The sequence below is a fragment of the Clavelina lepadiformis genome, chromosome 4 (genome assembly GCF_947623445.1).
Source record: "Clavelina lepadiformis chromosome 4, kaClaLepa1.1, whole genome shotgun sequence".
In the NCBI taxonomy this organism is placed as follows: domain Eukaryota; kingdom Metazoa; phylum Chordata; class Ascidiacea; order Aplousobranchia; family Clavelinidae; genus Clavelina; species Clavelina lepadiformis.
The window spans coordinates 15357344-15379743 of NC_135243.1; the positions used below are offsets into that span (position 1 = coordinate 15357344).

Below are 22400 nucleotides of genomic sequence, written 5' to 3' on the forward strand. Positions count from 1 at the left end.
CCAAAATTACTGATTTCGTAGTTTGAGTTCGCCAGGGGTAATAGACGTCAAATATGAAAGCCTACACTTTCTTTACTGCACCAAGAACAAACTATCAACCAAATCAATAATAAATTAATAACAAATAATAATTAAAAACATCCTAAACAAAATTGATTGAAACCTTGTTTTGCAAGATGTACTTCTCCTTTCTCAACCTCAACAGACATCTAAAACATTTTTTCGAAAAAGATAAGAAATGTGTTTAGTGTGAAAACAAGTAAGAAACCGAATCATTTTATGTACTTAATGAATTACTAAACATGTAACACAACATAGCCTATGGATTTACTGACACTTTTCGAGGTCATAGCACCAACACTATTGGTTTGCCAGACCTCAACTTTCTGCATTAAACACTACAATACCTATCTGTTTCGTTGTTTGCGTTATTTTGGTTTTAAACTCGTTAAAATTAGAACATTTTTTGTGTGTTTGGTGGCCATGTTAACTTACCTCCTAGCACAATTATAGTCTATTACTTCTATTTTGGATGTTTCATGCCCATGGGCTTTGCCAATTTGTCTGCTCGTTAATTGCTCGTGAGCATGTGTTTTTATTGTGCTATTACTACAAGGGGGTTAGAACTCTAAATTTTGCTCAGCATAGTTAATGGTGAAAAATAAACAATACAACTACTGGCCAGCACAAAAAGCAGAGAGATTTTGTGATCTGAGTAACATTTGAGACACTCGGAGAAGGGAAATTCCCTTTTAGCAAGTTGTTTGCACAATGGCTGGTGTTTTTGCCACATCCCAGCTGGCAATAGGGGAAGTGATTATTTAATGACTTCGAACCCAGGTCATGAAAATTTGAAAAGACGCCACTATTCTAAGGTCACGTTCCATAGGAGCCAACCCACTTCCAATACGACCCACAACTTACAGGTCACATCATCTACAGGCCACTATTGCAACCCACGATGCAAAGACAGGCGTCACTAAATGAAGCCTGGTTCGAGATTACAGAGATCATGGCTCGTATAAAATGAAGCCTGGGTCGAGATTACAGAGGTCATGGATCGTATAAAATGAAGCCTGGGTCGAGATTACAGAGGTCATGGATCGTATAAAATGAAGCCTGGGTCGAGATTTCAGAGGTCATGGATTCTGTAGACTGAAGCCTGGGTCGATATTACAGAGGTCATGGGTTGTGTAGATTGAAGTCTGGGTCGAGATTGGAATGGTCATGGCTTGTAGGCTATAAATAGAACCCTGGGTCGATAATACAGAGGTCATGGTTCGTATAAAATGAAGCCATTAAACAAGCAATTACAAATCAGCGCAACAAAGAGTAAAGGAGAGTTGCGGCAAGACTTTACGCACTGCTAGGGTACTGCACAATTTCAACACCAACAGTTTCATGATACAAATTAAATAAAAGTTTGCACAAAAAGTTTTCCTTTTAGTTTAGGGCTTTAGACCCTGAGGATCAGGATTAACGCACAAATCTGTCGTGACCAATTCATTTCAAACGCGTGTAACTTTAAATTAAAAATGCACCATAGTGTAATATAGATGTTATTGTTATGAATTCCAATTGAGTATTATAACAAATTCATACAGAAAATAACGAAAAATTAATTTTATGATACCGGTACGTGAAAAAGAGAATAAGTGCAAACGTTTTTCTTGATTGAGCTCAGTTATAAGATATCTCTAGCGTTTCTTTTGATAAAAATTGTTTAAGAAAATTACCATGGCAACAAAAGGAACTGGGGCAGCATTCTGAAATTTTCTCTCACATTAGACTTACGGCAACTTAAAGCTTTGATCTTACGAGTGAGTAACATGCGATTAGTTCTTAATTGCTTTTCCCAATGCAGCTTATACCTGAATCGCATGTAGTTGACGCAAAACGAGAAAATGTGTCAAAAGGCGGTAAAATTGCGCAAAGAAGAGATGCTTAAACAAAGGAATTTTGTTTAGGCTAGCCGACTTGTCATTTTTATTTTGCTCCTCAGTTTGCTATGTTGCTGTTTATTTTTAAAAGTATGCTATCCAAAAATTAGTACAAAAATTTGGTTACTATCCACTCTGACACATTCACATTGTCCTTGGTGAAGTTCTTAAAACTATCTGAAGACCAAAGCTAACACCTTTTGCGCCAGTTTTACCTTTACTTATAGAAAGCCTTTGGAAGTATTTTTCCTCAACAGCCAAACTCCTCCTGCTGCGATATTTCTGCTTTAAGTCACCATGTAGAAATTGGCAACGTTGGGTGTTACCACACTCCCTTATTAATCCGTTTTCCTGCAATTATTATAGCCTTCTTATTACAGCAAATTGTGTACAGAAGTCTTTATTTCGTACAATTTATTGTACACTTTTGTCTTCGCAGTGTGTGGTCTGAAAAGGTTGTAAAGTAAAAATATTACTTGCGAGCACGTCAGTCTTTGCGATGTGTATTCAGAATACCGCCGTGGTGTTGTAGCTGTATAAAATTCAAAGAGGTGTGCCTAAGGTCCAAGATAACAAGTTACCGAAATGAAATATGATAAATCATTGCAGGCTACAGGTTAGGTTAGTTAGGCTATGATACGGCTGATGGATGCCTTTGCTAGGTTTTACCAGAACACTAGACTGAAGAGTTTAGCACAGTTGCGCTTAATACTGTTTTCCATGAGCTACAGTGGCACACTTTAGGTGCGTAATTTTGCTGTCAATAACTTGGACAGAGCTTCTGCACACTAAATTTTTTGATTGATTTAGAGAGATTGAATAAGGCAAACTGCAATGTACACCTCCAGTATGTCCAAGCATTTTAGCGCGCTCGCTCAGTTTGTCATTATGGGTTGTTTGGCACATGCAAGATCTTGCATATATGCCTATTGTTACATCATTGGTGATTCATGAACAAGGGAATTATGTTGAGGCATAAATTCTATTTCATCAACAAAAATTGTAGCTGTTAGGCCTTGGCTTACACATAGTTTTGTTTTTGTAAAATGTTCGGTTAATTTAACCTGAAATTGATTTCAAGGACGGTTATTCTCATTGTTACTCTAGAGCAGACATGTGCAACCAGCGGTCTGCCAGGTTGTTCCGTGTGGCCCGCGTGGTGCTCAGCAAAATGTTATGTTAAATGTTAAGAACATATTGCTGCGAGCAATTTTTCTCTAAGATGAAATATTGCGAAGGAAAGCAAAGAGGCCAACACTTGAAAAGTCAACTTCGATTTGCTTGTAGTTCAGTGAAAGCAAATATTCCAAGTTTGCAAAGACCTGCAAAAGCAAAAATCACATTAATCTGTGATTAAATACGCTTGACTGAATTTACTTTCCTCCTCTTCCATCGACAATTATTCACAGTTTTTCCATATACTGTCGCACACGTGTGTCGTGGACTGCATTAAATCTCTTTCTTGACTACATAAACTACTTTCATTGGAAACTGATACTAATTTTTTTCTGAAAAAATTCATGAAGCCCGCGTTATCATTCAAAATTTTGTATCAGTGAAAAAGTGAAAAAGGTTACACATGTCTGCTCTAGAGTAACATGCAACTCCAGTAAATTCTATGTCACTGTAAAAATGGTTAAATTTAAAGTTTTAAAAGTTACTTTAAGCGATAGAATAGAATTGATACACATAGTACATGTGAATTAGTCTTAAAAAAGAGCACGCTCGTGGCTCCACTCCTAATATGAAAAAAAGAGTGCGCTCAAAATTGAAAAGAAAAGAAAAGTGGCTAATAAATTAGCTGCACAAAGGATGACAATGCAAACTATTAAGTCTGTTGGTATAGTGGCAAAAAATTTTCTTAAAAATGTTTTTCCCTTTTGTACTACCAAAAGTATTTTTATGAAACTGACCATTTCTATTATTGTACTAAATTTGCTTAATTTATACTGCCTGATGTAACTTCTTAGTCTAACAGAATAGAGTAACCAAACATTTTTTTGTTATCTTTGTAGAGTATGGTTGCTTTTTTTTCATAATTTATGTAACCTAGTACTGCGGTGATACAAAGCATAACAACCACTTCTTAAAGATGGTAAGTACTTCATACCAGTATTTTAAAAAAGAAATGTTATTGTACACAATAACATATCAATAACTGTGTATGTAAAAAGTATAGTAAAAATTGTACGTATTTTCTTTATGCACTTATTAACTGTACATTCAGCTTCTTACTTTATCTGCGGTAAAATATACCATGTTTTTTTGTGTCGTGTTTTACAGTTTATATATATTTAGGGCATCCAGTAGGTTTGTAAATCTTATCAACCTACCTGATTTTATCGCTTTTCAATACACAACATTTTTTGCAGTAACTATCAACTTGTGGTCCAGTATGGTTCAGATTGGACCATACTAATACAAACAAACTCGAATACGGTCAAATCCAGTTTATTTGAACCCCGAAAAACTGAAATCTTTGCTATCCTACGTGATATTGATTACAAACCAATTTCTTCACTTGCATGTTACCTCGTTAATCGGGAAATCTTGCTATCCAACTCTGACATGGCAATTTAGAAACAGAAATGTCAAAACAATAGAAAAAACACTCGCTGTATTGGATTACGACAAATGTTGGTTATTTATTACGTTAGTTTTTCCTACTTACATCGCATCATTGTTTGTTTTAGAAGCAGTCATTGACCGTTTTTTCTACCTTCCTTTCTTTGAGTTTTTTAAATTTTTAATGCAGTTGGATCTTCAATACAGATCTCTATTTGTGTCTAAATCTAATGTAGTGCTATATGCGTGTTATCTTACTTGAAGTGATTTCGCTGTTGTATTCTTTCGATTTTAGTTATCCGAATACAATGTTAAATCAGCATTTCACAGCACAATGGTCCTAGTTCACGAGAAATGACTGTACATCATTACCTAGTGACAGTTGTTTTTCCTAGTAAAACAATTTTTAGCAAGAGTAAAATTTAATGCACTTTTTTGCATATTTTTTAATCTATATTACACTCATGAAAACCTTACTCAACAGCAACTCTGCAGGTTCCACAGGGGTTCTTCCAGACATTTTAGGGAAATGACATTTTGCAACAATTAAATCAAAATTCATTAAAATGCTTTTTGTTAAGCTTCGTTATAACATATAAGATTAATTGGTTTCAGCACCAATTTAGATGTTAGAGAAAAGATCTAAATCTTTCAAAAATACTGTGTGAAAGTGTTTGAGGAAAACAAATTACAAAACGTACACAGAGTAGATTTGAATCAATAGCAAACACAATTCTAACTTCACAAATCCTCATAGCACTGTACTATATTTGCAAGAAGAACATACAAGAAAAAGGATATGTAATCATTTTAGGCCAATGGTGTCAAACAAGCAGTCCACCAAGCAGGTCAAACCTGGTCAAACTCTTTAGCTAAAACGCTTTTAAGACAACAAAAAATTTTTCTTTCAAACTGTGATTCAATCGTTTTTGTTACATTAACTACAGACATAATTTAGAAATGTAATATTTATTAGCTCAACTCTTTGCTATCATGCATTTTTCAGCAAACAAACATCATCACATCATATTGCCATTCTGTGGTAACAATTTGATTGTGATGGAAAAATTATAATTGGCCAATGTAATTGGCCAATTGGCCAATGCCTTTGGGGTCATAATTAAGCCCAGTTGGTAACTGTACTCGCTTGGTAGTTTTTGTTTCGATATTGTTCACTTTGGTACTGTATTGGGAAGTTTTAAGGAAGGTAAAGGTGATTGTTTTGGGTATTTGCAAAAGTTGCTTAATTGCAAAGTCTTAGCAGTGTTCCATAATATTTCCAGACGTATAACGTCATTCATGCTCTAAATTTGGATTTTCTTTCCAAGAGGAGAATGAAGAGTTAAGAATTTGTTTGTTATATTTTCTTTTCTCTGCTATGTTCATTTCCAAGCTTTATCGTTTATAAGTTTCTATTTTTTAGTTTAGTGCATAATGTGTACAAAACTCAAATATGCTAAAAAATAAATTGTAATCATATTTTAGGTGCCCACACCATATACGTATGTGCGTACCATTTTTCAGCTAAATTTTCTGAACCTACACAAGTTTTCAAGCTGTTCCCATGTTGGTTTCAAAGTTATATTTGTCACCACCGAACAGTTACGTCCAGGGCCTGTAACACATAAAGTCTGCGGGGCCCTGAAATATATAAATTAATTTCAATACTTCATTAAGAACATTCCTAAATACCGCTGCTTGTAGTTATAAACTTGTACATATGTATATTGGTAAATAACATTACAGACATGACCAACAATCCTGCATTTTTCAATGCCGATGGTTGGAACTTGGAAAAACTGACGTAACCACGATTTTGTCTTTCGGGACTTTATTATAAGGAAAAGCGGGCGTGTCGCAGTATCTTCATTTATGACTACAGCGAACCTGAAGAGCTCTAAGCTAACAACCCAGCATGTTATCGGCTCAGCCCTCTCTATGCCCGAAATGGAAACGGCTATCCTATGGACACAAAACATACCATATAGGCTAGAGCCACTAGACCAAGACTACGAGGATAATCTTGTATGTAGCCATGTCAGATCACTTCTCATTTCTTATCAATCTCAAGTAGTCGATAGCATTGCCTGGGTCACAATTTGCAAGACTTGTCCTTAACTTGCAATTATATTCTTATGGTATAATTAACATTTGCTTAAGACAAATGTTTAAGAAATGAATGATAATATTAATTAAATGATGTTAATAAAATGCTTAAGACACTTGGATTTTCTCTTGTAAGATGGGTTTTTTCATGAGCGCTGTAAAAGTCAGCAGTAATCACCCATTAAGTTGGCATTGAATCGGCCTTGAAACTGTGATTCCATCACTGCAATATCTTTGCAGAACCTCTCCCTGTCACTCATATCCCACAGATTAGGTGAAAAAAAGTCAAGATGAGAATGCAGAAAATACATTTTCAAAGACATGCACGCTCCCTATTTCTTTTATTTAACATGTGTAAATTTCTTGTAATTTTCATTCAGCATGTTCTCAACGATGTCACAATATTGCTCATGCCTGAAGTTTCCCAAGACGTTGTGCACTACTGACTTGAGTCCAACCCATGCTGCTAGCTCAAGAGGGTTTAGCCGTTATTTGAAGCCATCATTGAGCAAAAGCTGCCTGATTTCTGGTCCAATGAGTATACCAGCCTTCAGCTTGGCATCACTTTTGCTAGCCCCATATTTTTCTTTCAAATGTGCAAACCCATCTCCATATGAATCCATAGCTTTCACAAAATTTTTCATCATGTTAAGCTTAATATGCTTGTAGGCAGGTATACCATTTCAGAGTCAATTAAAGATTTGTACTTCACATTGTACCTCCCAACTGTGGGATTTTCCCGTGTTGCAAAACTTATACAGCATAGTGATTGCTGTCCTGGCGACTGTCCCAAAGGCATAAAAAGCACATATGCTTTGTATAGCCCAACAGCAATCCCAAGAGAAGAAATATCACTTTTAAATGTCCACAGATCTTCCAGAGCTAAAGGAAGAGATGGCTGACTGTTACCGTTGTGCAACAGCAAGCTTTCAAGCTTGTTTTGCTGGAATCAATGAATAGCATCCAATCAACAGGATGGTGTTCATATCCTAGATCTTGCATCAAACCCACAAAATTTTTATCAATGACATATATCAAAAGAACCTTGATAGCTTGTTACAGCGAGCACAAAACAAACAAACTGTGGTTCCTCATTCTAACAAATTCCACTGTTGTAGTCTAGACCCCAAAAGCTCAGCTTTCTCTTTGGACAAAGACAGATCACACACAAAGTCGTCTAAGCGACCCTTATTGATAAAGAGTGGTCTTTTTTCATCTGCAAAATATGCTTCCATTTCCGCGATTTCGCTCTTCACTACTCACCGCTTCATCACTAAGTAAGAACTCTTCTTCTCCAGATGGAGGAAGCGAAAAAGTAATATCAGAACCATGGATAATGGGCAGAAGAGCTGAAGGGCAAACTGGATATTCAACATTTGATTTGTTTTTCCACAAAAATCCTTTGATGTTTGTCATGCAAAGAAATAGTTCGAGTGATGGTTACTTTGCTCACGCCATATCATTAGCACAGCAAAAAGCATTGCCTTCCTTTTACCGTCAAGCCATAACAGAAGGCCTGTTCTGCACCGATTGCAACAAATATGTGGGGTCGACCTTTTATCTTGATCGCCAACTTCACATCCAAAGTAGTGCTTGTAGGCAAACTTGACTCTGGTGGACAGCTTCATAGAATGAGAAGGTGTAGTGTACTCTCTGCATATGTAGCAAAATTTGTCTGGATGGTTCAAGCAACCACGCTTTGAGGTACTTGGTCTAGAACTCATACTTCTTGCAGTCTCTATTGCTAGCTACATTAATAACAAAAATACAACAACCTAAAAAGATACCTAGTGAAAGTTAAGCCTCCAAAAATAATACTAAACTACTACACAAGTATGGCAACAATCTCAAAATCAATGACACAGGGACCTGATATAGGCTAACACCTTGAATTGGATGTAATCAGCTGTCCATTATAGTTTCACAAAAGCGAAAAATCCAAAGCAGTGGAACAATCACAACTCTTACTTCATAATGCTGAAATTATTATTACATCATTCTGATCTGATAGGAAAATTCTGACTTCCGATTCGAGCTCAACACATCCGAATTACCTAGAAATGGTAGTTGGTTTACCTTGTAAAAATTTCTGGTTGACCAGTGTTATCACTGTGTAACAAAATTTTATTCCTAGCTGCTAAGTGTCATATCCTGGTAACTCTTTGTATTGTAGTTTATATTCCTTTAAGAGTCAAATTAGGACAAAGTTTCAGCTTATATATGGAGTTGACAACCTAAATATTTTGAAACAACACTATTGTACACTTAAGCAGTAAAGGAATCAATTAAAAGTGTATGGTTTTTCTAGATTTCCGGCAATACTGTAAGTCACTTTCACAGCTCAACCCCCATATGTAGTCACCCTTCAAGCGTTCATTATATTTTCCTTGGTAATGACGTTCAAAATCCAATATTTCCTGGTGGAAACAATCGCTCTGTTCTTCTGACTAAAAACCCATATTTTCCTTAAACTCATCCAGATGAGCGTCAAGCATAAGAACTTTGACGGACATTTTGCAGCCCATTTAGTTTTACACCAATTTGGCAACCAGCTCCATATAATTTTTAGATTTGTGATTGCTCAAAAATTGATGAACCACTACATCAAAGTTGTTCCAAGCTTTGTTGTTAATTTTTCAAGAAATTTGCTGCATTCCAGGATCTTTCTTATCTGTGGTCCAATAAAAACATTAGATTTTATCATGTTTCAGAAATCTTAGGAAATAAGTTTTGTAGGTGTTTGAAAGCATCTTAATTCTTGTCTAATGCTTTAACAAATTGTTTGATAAGACCCAATTTTATGTGCAATGGTCAATATCAATATTTATCTGGGTTCAATTAAAGGGTTCTATTTAACATTGATTTTCGCAACAAAAAAGTCAGTTTGTTTGGACCATATTCGTCTATAGTAGTGTGCAGTAGTATCCCTACTATCCCAATGGCATAGATAACATGGAAATTGGGTAAATCTACCCTGGAGACCCATTGAGAATGCCACCATTATGAAATCTCCAACTATTTGCCAGTTGCATTGTTCTTATTTCAAAGCAATCACATGAGTTTGGACATTTGCATAGTTTTCTTTAGTATGTACTGAGTGGGCCAGAAAGATATCTGTTTCCATTGTGAAGCAATACGGCTTTGAGACTCCTGCTTGAGTTATCGATAAAAAGACGCCAATCATTTGGAATACAGGGAATCCCAATAAAATCAAAAAGACCGTTTACATTATAATATAGAAGCAAAGTCCATCCTATTTGGCAAAAAAAGCTCGAAAAATGTGGGTAACGGTTACGCTGCTCAGTGATTCGATCGGTCTGTAAATTCACGTAAAATTGGTTACTAGAAATTCTTGCTTGCAATATAGCTAAATTCTAGGCTACATATTACTAGATGTCCACAGAAAGTTCATAATTTAAATACTTCCTTCTCTCAACCATAAAAGCAAAGTTTAAAAAGAAAAAATGTGATTTTCTAAACTTTCTGGTCACAAATCATCGAGAAATATCGGTTAAAACCCAAACAAAAAATTTTTGGCTGTAACATGGTAAAATATAATCGTTATACAAGATCAAATAATTTGTTTTTGTCATACACTACTTCTGCAGAACCTCCCTTGGATGTCCCCCATCTCACCAAGGTGTGCTTTCGAATAAATTACAACTTTTACACATCTTCGCTATAATTCTACAGTGCCAAACTAAAACAAAATTATTTTAATCATATGGTATTTAAATATATAACCTAATTGCTTCATATTCTGTTGCCACAATGTTTTATAACTTCATTTTAATTTATTTGAAAGAACTAACTAAAGTGTAAATAAAAAATGAAAAATGGCATGTTTTTAAGTAATGTGCAAAATAAACATAACAATACTTTGCTCATCATCATTGTAATGCCCTTGGGCAAGGCATTAAGGACACTTTCTCTTGTTCCGTGGTGCTGGTGAACAGATCTAAATTTGGGCAATACTGTATAAAAAAATAAAAAAACAAATAAAAAGTGTATAACCTAGCTCTGTAACGACAGCTCAAGTGATGAGCAATCGTTGTAAGGTTTAAGTCATGCAAAGACTTTACTCAGTTCGAGGATAAAGATTATCATGCCATTCCAATAATAATATTGACAATCTTAACAAATATTATTTATAAAACATCTTGTAATGGAATGATATAAATTTTATATTAATCCCTTGCTACTTGTATTGGTGCTAAATTCAACTTGGGTGTTTTTTGTATTAGCCTCCGAAAAAAGGGAAAGGAAAAAAGGGGAAGAAAGGGAAAAAAAAGTCGGCTAAACCTAAGACCCCGACTGTGGTTGATGGTATGTCCACTGAAGAAATGTCAAAGGAACAGGTTCAAGATATTTTGAATTATTTTGTCTTAATCTGCATTTCTTTTGTTGTCAGGAATATTGACCTCTGTTGAAAAGTTTGGATTTTACTTTATTGTATAAATCTTTCAGTTCGGTCATTAGGAATTATATAATTATTTGAATTGTTAGTACACCTGAGGAAGCAAGCTCATGCTTGCAAAAGTTTATGTCTTGTTAATAAAAGTAAAATCCTAAAAGTAAATAAAAGTAAAAGTGCTTCTATATCTTCTGCTGTTTTCCTTTACCATAATTATTTTAACAACTTCTGCGATGTGTGTTTTCATATATTAGAATGAATATCCTTCTAAAGAAGAATATATTTTTATTTAATGAAATGCTGAATATAATTATTAATTTTTCAAAAAAAAGCTTGAAGAACACATTGGAAGGTTGCGTGAAGAACTCGACCGTGAAAGGGAAGAGAGGAATTATTTTCAGTTGGAAAGAGACAAGGTTGCAATGTTGTTTATTAGAATATGTGTGCTGTTTGGTAAATATCACAAATGCCATATTATTTCCATCAGGTGAACACATTTTGGGAGATCACCAAACGGCAGTTCGATGAGAAGAAAGCTGAACTTCGCAATAAAGACCGTGAAATGGAAGATGCTGAAGAAAGACATCAAATAGAAATAAAGGTGATATTATATTTTTTTATTGTATGTAGGTACCTCGTACCTGTCTTGTTTAAAAAGAGCCTGATTTACGAAAGCTACCTTGTCCAGGTCTATAAACAAAAAGTGAAACATTTGCTCTATGAACACCAAAACAACATATCTGAACTTAAAACGGAAAGCTCAATTGCCCTGAAAAGAGCTCAAGAGGAGCACCGACTGCAGGAAGCTGAGCTTCGGAAAGATAAACGTGCTTTGAAGGTTTCATACAAGGAACAAGAATTGTCTCATGAAGATTCTGATAAAGAATTGAGGATGGTAATTGTAGAAATATTCAGTAAGAATATTCCGAAATTACAAATTTGTTAACTTCTTCTTGCGATGTATTTGTTTAAGGAAATTAGGTGAAACTAGACTTCTAGCCAATAATATTGACATTTTGTTAAGTTTTTGATTGATGGTTAATTTATACAGAAACAAGATCAACACGTAACAGAGATGAGAGAGAGTTTTGAAAGACAGGCCAGAGGTACCCTTGGTTATTTCTCGTTACAAATTGGTGTAACATAATAAACATAATAAACAGTAATATAACTCAGCAAAACAATAATATTATTGTTTTGCTGAGTTATATTACTGTTTATTATGACAGGATTTTTTAGTTTGTCTGTAATAATTGCTTCCTCAGGTTAGTTTCTGCTATTTTTTGCATGTGACGCAACAAATAGCAGAAACTAAAGAGAAAAAATAACTTGAAAAAACAAATTTTACATCTCATGTTTTTGTGTCATGGGTAGATTACAAAACATGGTGCAGATACAGTATATATTAAACCAACATCACACAACATAATTTCATAAATCTTGTTTTCTTTCTCCTGACAGAGATTGAGGCTAAATATGAGAAAAAAATGAAAGTTTTGCGAGATGAGCTGGAATTGCGAAGGAAAACTGAAATTCATGAGATTGAAGAGCGAAAGAATGGGCAAATCAATGCATTGATGAAGAATCATGAAAAAGCTTTTTCTGACATCAAAAATTATTATAATGACATCACATTGAACAATTTGGCTCTCATCAATTCTCTGAAGGTTGGCTAATGGTTATTGGGTACTTTTTTATTCAATGCACTTTTAATTATTTTTAAGTGTGAAAAATTCAATTTTGTGCCTTACTTATTTGCTTCTATTTCAACGGTAACGAACGCAAATCTCACTTACTAACCAATTACTTTGTACTATTACATTTTTGCACTGCAGGAACAAATTGAGGAGATGAAAAAGAAAGAGGAAAGGATGGAAAAGGAGATGGGCGAGATACAACTGCAGAATCGCAGGTTAACCGAACCATTGCAAAAAGCAAACCAAGAAGTAGAAGAACTGAGAAAGCAACTTACTAATTACCAAAAAGACAAAGCATCATTGGCAGTAAGTTTTTCAGAGACAGTTTCACTTTTTTTGCAATAATTGCTTTTGAAGTGTTTCATGAATGGATTATTTATCAAAACGACTTAACTAAGGTACCCGCCAATGGCGTATTTATTTGACGCTGAAGGGACCCAATATTTTGCATCCACCCACTCAACCCGAAATGGTTAAATCCAAAATTTTTGCGTTTTAGCACTTCAAACATCGCTTCAACATGAAGTGTATTCCTATTTTTGTGTTCCTCAGATTGCAATTAAAGTGGAGGGTAGCAGTGCTTTGTTGGCATGTTATTTGAACAGTGTTCATGCCGTTATATAACCCAAAAGATTGAAATAACACCGGTCTGTATTGAAAGGTGATTTAATCTAGTTTTAAAATCCTCCCATCAATAGCGACGACTGTGGCGCTTGGTGGATTATGCAGGGTCAAGTCAAAGAGCACAATCGTCTTACACATCCCTATACGTAGCGTCTTTGCCATGTCGTCTTATAAAACTAGGTATTATAGAACAGGAATCAATAACACCAAAGGATACACCAACTTGGGAATACCAAGGTCAAGACCACCAAAAAAGGAACAGTTTTACATCGTAGCTACAGTACAACGAACGTCGTAATTACAACTCCGCGTGTGGCGCTTTTTTGACGTTTTTTTATTTTAATAATTAAACGACACAAAAACAACTAACAATAAATGAACATTAGTATAAAATGAATGAAAAAGCACAATAAAAAAATTCAAATCAAAAGCATGGCAGGTAAAGCCCCCATTTACTTTAATGAAACCTTAACTTGTTTTTTCTTTTTGCTGACCATCTCTCGGGTTTTTCGGTATTCTTCACCAAATGGTCAAAGAGGTCTATCGATGGTTTACAGTTGTTAAACTTGACGTTCTACCGTTCTACCTTACCACGTTTTAAACAATTTGTTATTTTAATGTATTTAAAACAAAAGGCAGGTCCTGAAACAAATTAACATCAAATCAAAGAAGAGTTGTCAGTAAGTATACCGGAGAAATGATTTTCTAATAATACAGTGCACGTGGTTATGTTTTTATTGCCAGCAATGTGTCGCAAAAAAAACTCAAACTTGGCGCTAAAAACTATTGCAGCAAGTTGTCGTAAAAAGTAATTAATTTTTTAAAGATAATTCAAGACCACGTTACAAGGTGGATAAATTGATGATAAACTTTGGACAGCGTTGTATATCATACAGGACAAATACAAAAACTGTTCATAATGAGGCGGATTCAAAAGCTCTCAAAGCGAGCGTAGCTTTTGAATTAAGCGAAATTTCAAAATTGGCAACTTTCACGTAATTATAACCTGTGAAATCTCTGTGGGTAAACCAAACATCAACAGCAACCACTCGCCTACCAGCAGAGTCGTTTAACCACTATATAGTGTTGAAAAATTCGTTAGAATTCCGGTATGCTTATTGACAACTACCTTTGCTTTAAGTTCAACTTGATTTGAGACTTGTCTTTAACTTCAAAGTAAAGCCAGACCATTCACAGAACCGTGCGAAAATTTATGACCAGTCCAAATGTTTGTGTGATCGTTCTTGAATTTGTCTTTGCACGAAGAAAGATTAGAATACCAAAGATTGTGACGATTTTTTCACAAAAAGCATCGAATACCCCGAACGTTGAGCGGTCTGCTGTGTTTCAACCATCAACTCATGCTTTCAACTGTGGTCATTGTTTTATAACCATGATGTCAGTAGATTCTGTTGCACTTGGTAATGCAATGTTAACAGCCCATAGAAGAGTAGCAAAAAAAAACAATGAACAAAAAGGACTGGATACTTAAAACTGTTAATGGCTTTGTGATGGGGCCATGACCCATTGCACCTTAAATACGTTAGGACAAGTCGTACATTTTAAACTTTGTCACAATTACAGAGCGCTAAGGCAAGACTTCGTGTCATGAATAAAGAAATGAAGAGCTTGCAGTGGGAACATGAAGTTTTGGAACAACGATTTGAAAGGGTATTATCAATAATTTGTATAGATTTTTCGCATATAGATACATGTCTTTATAATTAGTGTACAATATGTTGTAGTTTTACATTTGTGTTACGATTTTTTGCATTTGCTTAATTTTTTATTGCTTCACTGATTTACTAATTTTCCCTGTGTTATTGCATGAGAAGACGGAAAATGAACGAGATGAGCTGTACAGAAAATTTGTCAAAGCTATCCACGAAGTACAACAGAAGAGCAACTTTAAGAATCTTCTCTTGGAGAAAAAACTTTCCGCTTTGGCGGATTCTCTTGAAAAGAAAGAAGCTCAACTCAATGAAGTTCTATCTGCCTCTAATCTTGATCCAACTGCACTAACTGTGGTCACCAGAAAACTTGAGGTATGTATGTAACTTACATACGTCAACGTTATATTTAATATACTGAATGACTCGACTGTATGCAGTCAGGGAATACTGCTTGCAGCATTATTCACGGAGTAGTGACATAAGTAACAAGACATATATTATAAGTAATATTCGAACGTGTCAGTAATCGTTATAGGTCAATGTCACAAGCTTTCTGCAAAGTTGGTGTTAAATTAGATGTGGTGTTTTTATTTCTAAACGTTTGACGCACCTCTCTTTCTGCTTAAATGCTTACAGTAGTTTCTTGTCTTTGCATAATCGTATCATTGCCCTTTCCTTGAAAATTAAACTAAAGTTTACACGTTTGAAAACCTCCAAAAAGTCCGGTGTTATGGAAGTTTGTGCAACTCGCTTCACAGTGGATGGTTTTGTGCTGCCCAGTTGAATGGTTTCTGTTCAGTTGTTGATGGCACATTGTACAGTATAATGAAAACTAGTTTTAATTATGGTAACCGGGAAACACCTGTCCAGAAAATGTGGCCGTTTGGGTTTAACTAAAACAAAGTTGATATTTCTTTCAACGGCATACTGACTAGCGTTGTCAAAGTGTTTTTGCCCACAAGCGAAGTGCTGTATGGTGTAAAAATTGCTTTGCTTTTTTGATCTTTCCTTTTCAAATCGAAATTGTGTTGAATTTAATCATGATTAGGCTAATAAGCTATTTTTTGTGCCGCCCTCATTAGAATAGTGACATCATCTTTTGCCCAGTAAGGCATCTCTATTAATCATACCTGTTTTTGGGAAGTCAAGTATTTAGATATATAGTTGGATTTGTCTGCCGTTAGGTGGTGCTGGCAAGTGTATTTAAATACCCCTACACTGGAATTAGCTGCTTTTGGTTAACGCGAATAAAATTGTGCCAGTTCGTTTCATGGTCTTGCAACAAGGCCAAGTTCTTACAATATTGCCTTTAAATGGTTACTGTGCTCAGATGATTGGGCAAGTCAAATTTGTGGGTTGCTGACAATTCATTGTAGTTTAGTTAAAAACGTTAATTGCGGAAAGAAGTATAATCAAACTTGAACAAAAATGCGCACCCATTTGCTGGTTGACATTCGACTGGATCAAATTTGAAGTTCGTTATTAACTGTACTTGATACGCTTCCCAATAAGGTTTTGTCTGAGTTATTTGATGCATAAAGACTTTCAATTTCTTGACGCTCCGTCGTCGTTCACTTTGCCAGGTTACGCAATTTATTGAACTCGGATTAAAAATAGTAAAACTGGCATGTTGATTGGTTGAAAGTGCTTTGGAATCGGCGTTATTTATTTGTTTTATTGGCTTTTTTAAAAGCTTACCGGTTTGCAACAAGTGTGGGTCGAATTCATATAGCTTGCCCTGCCCTGCTTAAAAACAGCGTTTATGTTGATCTGTTTGTTAATGTGATTGGTCCAGCAAAGATTTGTTAGTTTCTCATACGAAGTTTAACACGAAGTTGATAAGGATCAAACAGCTATTTCATACGTATTTTTGGTTTTAGGTGCCGTATAATATGTCAGTGTGCCCTTTAGCCAACGATGCACGTGGCATAACATTTGTCCAAGTGCATTTTTACGTACGTGTTGTTCTGAAACCAGTATGTGTAACTGTAATTATTTGTACATGGAAAATGATTTATTGGCAAACACATGCCGTTTTACGTATAAGTCTTACCAATTTTAGTTACCATATTTATTCGTTGTAAACCTCAGCTCACAAGTAAATATGGTATCCATTTGTGAATAAACGCGTATTTTGAATCTTTGGATAAGTGCTGATGTATACTAAGGTTGAACGATGGTCTCCCTTTGTTTTGACCTATGTTGCGTATTGTTTATGAAATTACGTTCACCCAGGAAATGATTGTTAATTTTAGAAGCAGTCTCATTATTGCGCAACTACTGTTAAACACCGTTGTGGATGAATATGTACTGCTATTGTTATGTGTCCTCTGTTGTTGCCCCCTCATGCTACACAAAGCCTATTTAAATCGGTGTACAATGAACATCACATACCATTATGGTAGTATATCGTATATTCACATCCGTGCCGTGATCCAATTGATCCAAACGCATTTTTTTGAATTTTGTTTAATATACCCAAAATTAACCTAAAATCCAACAATGACTAATTTCTGGTGTTTGTTTAGTGGATTTTTTCGGTTTAGAAGTCACGCGTTGTTGTATTTTATCAGTTACGGTGCAATAGTGACAACATTCTTCGAGGCAGTGTTTCACGGAGGGACGGATAAGGTTTTCAATTCTTTTAAAAATAACAGAAATAGGAGTACTGTAGACTTATTGAAATAGCGCATTGTGGTACGTACTTCATCGTTTCATCGATCGCTGTTTGGACTTCGTACTTCTGTTTTGTCTGTTGAATTGGGCCTTTTTCATATCCCGAGAGGGGTTACTCCCGGTCACTGTTTGATAGTTACCTTCGGCTTAAAATTAGTTGAACCGGCGCTGCGGTGACTTCGCGTTTTCCTATCGATATCATTTTTCTATTGCACACCAACGGTCTATTGGTCTTCTATTGCAGTCTTGTTATGTTATGTTACGATTGCAGAATGGCATAAGCTGCACTGGTGGAGCAAATTATGTTTTAGTCCATCTCGAATGTGCTTTAATTGGCCAGTAATTTGCTATTCGAATCGCAAGCCGCTCCAGACACTATGCACCATAGTTCTTCCATGTTTCTAAATCCCAAGTGAACTCTCAGTTTCCATTTATTTAGGGTTGTTCCTAAACTTACATGATTTCGATTTCCAGTTAGCAATAACAGCTACTAAGCAACAGATTTTTAACAAGTTTCTGTTACCGTTAGCTGTTAAATTCAAACACCACTATAGCACTATAATAGGGTTGAGAAGCAATTTAATGGTGAGCAACTAGGTACAGGCATCAGGCTTAACTAAAACGTCCAAAATTAAAATTTCTGTTTCTATATTTGCCTATCTTACCGCTTAAAAGTTACTACAGTTTATCGACGAACTTAATCCTTTGCCCACCTATTGTAGTTGGTTTCAATCTCTCACTACGGCTAACCCGTACTTAGTTTTGTATGTATTGGCGTTGCTAGGTCTGTTCTACCGCTAAAATTCCGTTGTACGAGTCGAGCAGCCGATAAACATTAATACCAAGTGTCGAAATATTGCAATTCGGGGTAAACACGATAGTCTAAAATTAACTTTAATCCAACTAACATTAAAAAATTGAAGGCTATCACTATTTCACTGGTGAAAATCGTATGTTCGAAACTATTTTTTCTATGTTTCTTGGTAAACTAATTTGAATATTAAAACATAGTTGTAACCTAAACCCAACCTAATTTTTTTTCTAGTTTATACCTAACTTAAATTAACGACTACATAACTAAAATCGACTTTTTGCATGACCATTACCCTAAACCTAATCGCCTATCTTTAACAGTAGGTTACTTGATCAATACATACACTGAAAGTAACTCGTGTCATTGTCATTGTATGTTTGAAACACGTCAGTCAAGTTTAAGAGTACATATTTAATACCATGTTTTTTATGGAAAGGCGTCCTAGAATAAAATGTTGCTAGAAATTCAATGTACTAAAAGACCTGCAGCGTACGACTTAAAAGTATGAAAACGTTGTTTTGTCAAAATTGCAGTACACTCGAAGTGAGCGTAACTACGGTACGTACGTTACTATACTGATCAACAGGATAAGCAGCACAGTAATTTTAGTGCATACGCTACTGGTCAAATAAATTCATTATGGCAAAGAAGTACACAGTACCCTTGATTATAAGCCGCACAAAACACTTTCAAAGAAAGGGAGGCTCTATTCAAGTATGTATGGAATCGTTAGATTGTGTACAAGAGTCGAATCGAGAGATAATGACCAAATTAATTTTAAACCGGACCATATACAAGCAGAGGTGTAGATTGTTTGAAAATTTGCTATCGCGTTTTTCACAATGTTAGCTGCAATTTTTATTGTGTTTTCTTCTTGTGCTTTGAGTGGTGAAACCACTTTTCGACTGAACTGTTTGAGGATAAATAATGTGCGCTTGGCAAAATCCACTCCATTTCGTGAGGTCTAATAATTTTTCATCTTTGTCCGCGCGCGTGATTAGTCAATTGCATAGTATGTTTGCAATCAGCACTGTTCACTTAGAATACGTTGGCAGACATATTTGTGCTTATTTACAGACGGGTGCACATACAGTATGTCTACGTGATACAAATGTTTGCTACAAGTCACGCAAAGTAAACATTTTAACCGATATATAATGTAGCAGGCACATGAATCACACCAACTCATGTGACTCCTGTGATTATATTTAGGCAAGATTTCATAATATGACTTCAGAAAACTTTTCTGGGGCCAAAACTTAAGTTCCCTTGATTATATAGGTAATTTTTTGTACTATTGCAACTATTATGATCCTTAATCAATATATATTAATATTGTTAAAAAGTTGGGTATTTTTAACCTAGCAGTGATGCTTTTAGGATGTCTTGGATTCCAAGAACAGTGCCATCAAAGACCTGCAATATGAGCTCGCACGTGTTTGTAAGGTAATTTATCAGCAAGTCATAATTAATCATATGCAAAGAGTACAAAACATCAAAACCTATCTACATTTAAATGTTCTGTCCAAAATCTCCTTTGTTTAACCATTTAGGCTCACAATGATTTACTGCGTACATACGAATCGAAGCTTTTGGCATTTGGCGTTCCAGTGGAAGAACTTGGATTTAAACCACTTGAAAGCACGATTGGTGGCCAAGAACTAGGCAAGGGACCTGCCGGTTTAGTCGCAGCTCCAACGTAATAAGGCCAAACATCGTGTTGTAGAGTTTTATACGTAGAATATACTTTTTATTTTATGTCTGTTTGCAGAATTACTTAAAAAGAAACATAGTAAGAACACGTACTTTTATTTTTGACTCTGACTTTACCAGTTTATTCAAAATTGAAACGAACAATAAAATGCTAAATGAATTGTAATGTTTCGTACATTGATTTTAATTTTTCTTTTCAGAGTGTATTTTTGTTAGAAAGTAAATTTTTATTTTTTCTGTGATTTACGAAGCATGTGGTGGTGCACTGGTTATGCGTTTTAATAAATGCAAGCATTAAAATCTATTTGTTAAAATCATGTATATCACTCGTTGTAGACCAATACAGCAACTGGTTTAATTTAGGCCAGGCGAAAATGCCATAGCTGTGTAATACCGCTTGCTCCAAATTCAAATTTTCTATGGCACTATTACGGCATTACGTTGAAGAGTCAGTAGCATGCATTATGTGTTTAAGCGTAAAAGCTTAAAGTAATATATGACTATACGTTGCCTTTTCTGTTTTGTGATAAGTCGTGAAGGCAACTTGTTCCCTTTGCGGTCTCAAAACGAGGAGCCATGTTAAGTTCATGTGCCATTCTTTATACCCTTCCAGTTTATCCAATAAAAGTTTGTCTTCTGTGAATCGAATCGTACTTTTAAAAATATCATAAAGAATCGATAATTTCCTTTCCTGCGGTCACAATCGTCATAACATGACTCGAGTCAAAGTCCAAAATGACTAGTGAGTGGTTACATTTAGTCGAGTCGAGTCATTTAGGACCATAGGGAGTCGAAGCGCAGTGTAAAACGGTTTAACTCCGGTTCAGGTTTTACAAAGTTTTATTTATCGGTTCTACGCAGGTTCAGGTTTGCATCGGGTGCACCTGCACACATTCATTCCGCTCCGGGTTTAGGTTCAGCAAGCTTGCTAATATACGGTTCGCTCCGGGTTAGAATGACATTATCCAGTGCTAATCATTTTTAATGTCTTCAACTACACTGCCCTAGGAGCAATTCGTTAACTCGTGGAATTTCATCATGTGTAGGTAAAGGTTTTCCACGTTTCAAAATGAGCAAACGAAACTCGTTTTTCATAATTATTGGATGAAACTATTGCACTGAAAAAGTGGTTGCAATAGAGAAAGGTTCGACTACGGTTCGTGTTTTTTTTCTCGTAGTCTTCAATGGTTCAGTTTCGGTTTGGGTTCAGACAAATTTAACATATTGGGTTTTGGTTTCGGTTCGGTTTTCATAAAACATCCACTAAAACCGATTTAAAGGTTCAGGTTCATTTCTGGTTCAACACCCTGTTTAGAACTTTCGGCCCGAGTCAAGTCGAGTCGTCAAAAAACATGAAACAAGAGTCATCACAACACTGGAATTGACGGATAAAGAAGGTGGATCGAGCAATGATAGATCATCTCCGGGTTTTCGTACAAAGACTTGCCTCAGTCCGAGGATAAACATCTTGAAGTCAGCCAAACCAAAAAAACAATATTTTTCTTTGTTTAAAGTGTTTTTATCATCACGACTAACCTAATCTGCCTGAAGTTAAGCATATTGTGTAACTTAGCCTATAACAGATTTTTTGCTGCTGCGCATTTTCTCAAAGTTTCTTTCGTTTTATCACGGAAAGAATTGAAACCAAGAAATGGGTGGTTGTGGCCCTTGTAGCCTGACAGTCGAGGTTTTCTTTTTCTCAAAAACCAATCAGTTATTTATTGAATCTTTGGCGAGTGATCCTAACGGTCTTACGAAAAAATATTAATAATAATAAATGCGCTGTCACCACAACGCGTCGTATAGTAGTAAGTCAATGGAATTATGCCATCACTGTAGCAAGATGGTTTTATCTGGGATTGGTTTAATAGCAACAAGTACCGGCAGTTTGTTTAGTTATTGTTGCTTCAGGTTCAAAATCACGAAACTGTTATACGTATAGTAGTTTAAGATGATAAACGCCTAAACGGTACCACGCAAAGTGTGTATCTTATATTTCGTTATATACGGTAAAAATATCGTTTTGATCTTTCACGTTCGGCGTGTGAAACCTTTGCATACAGATGGCTGGAGATCCCAATTGTAAACGACTTCATTTGCCTGCCTTTCCTTTCCATTGTTTTTGCTGGCATTACCCTTCAATAACCTTCTAGTTGTAGGTTACTTCAGATCACGCAA

The 22400-nt window shown here is 35.6% G+C and overlaps 1 protein-coding gene across 1 annotated transcript; it reads left to right on the plus strand.

Moving 5' to 3' along the window:
• The first annotated feature begins 3926 nt into the window (after positions 1-3926).
• Positions 3927-20526, plus strand: LOC143452768 (dynein regulatory complex subunit 4-like). The gene is made up of 12 exons (XM_076953856.1): positions 3927-4035; positions 10856-10969; positions 11358-11441; positions 11513-11626; positions 11714-11920; positions 12077-12131; positions 12487-12692; positions 12861-13028; positions 14931-15017; positions 15182-15391; positions 19890-19955; positions 20063-20526. Exons 1-12 carry the CDS (start codon positions 4033-4035, stop codon positions 20210-20212), a joined length of 1464 nt encoding a protein of 487 aa, XP_076809971.1. The 5' UTR covers positions 3927-4032; the 3' UTR covers positions 20213-20526.
• The last annotated feature ends 1874 nt before the right edge of the window (positions 20527-22400 follow it).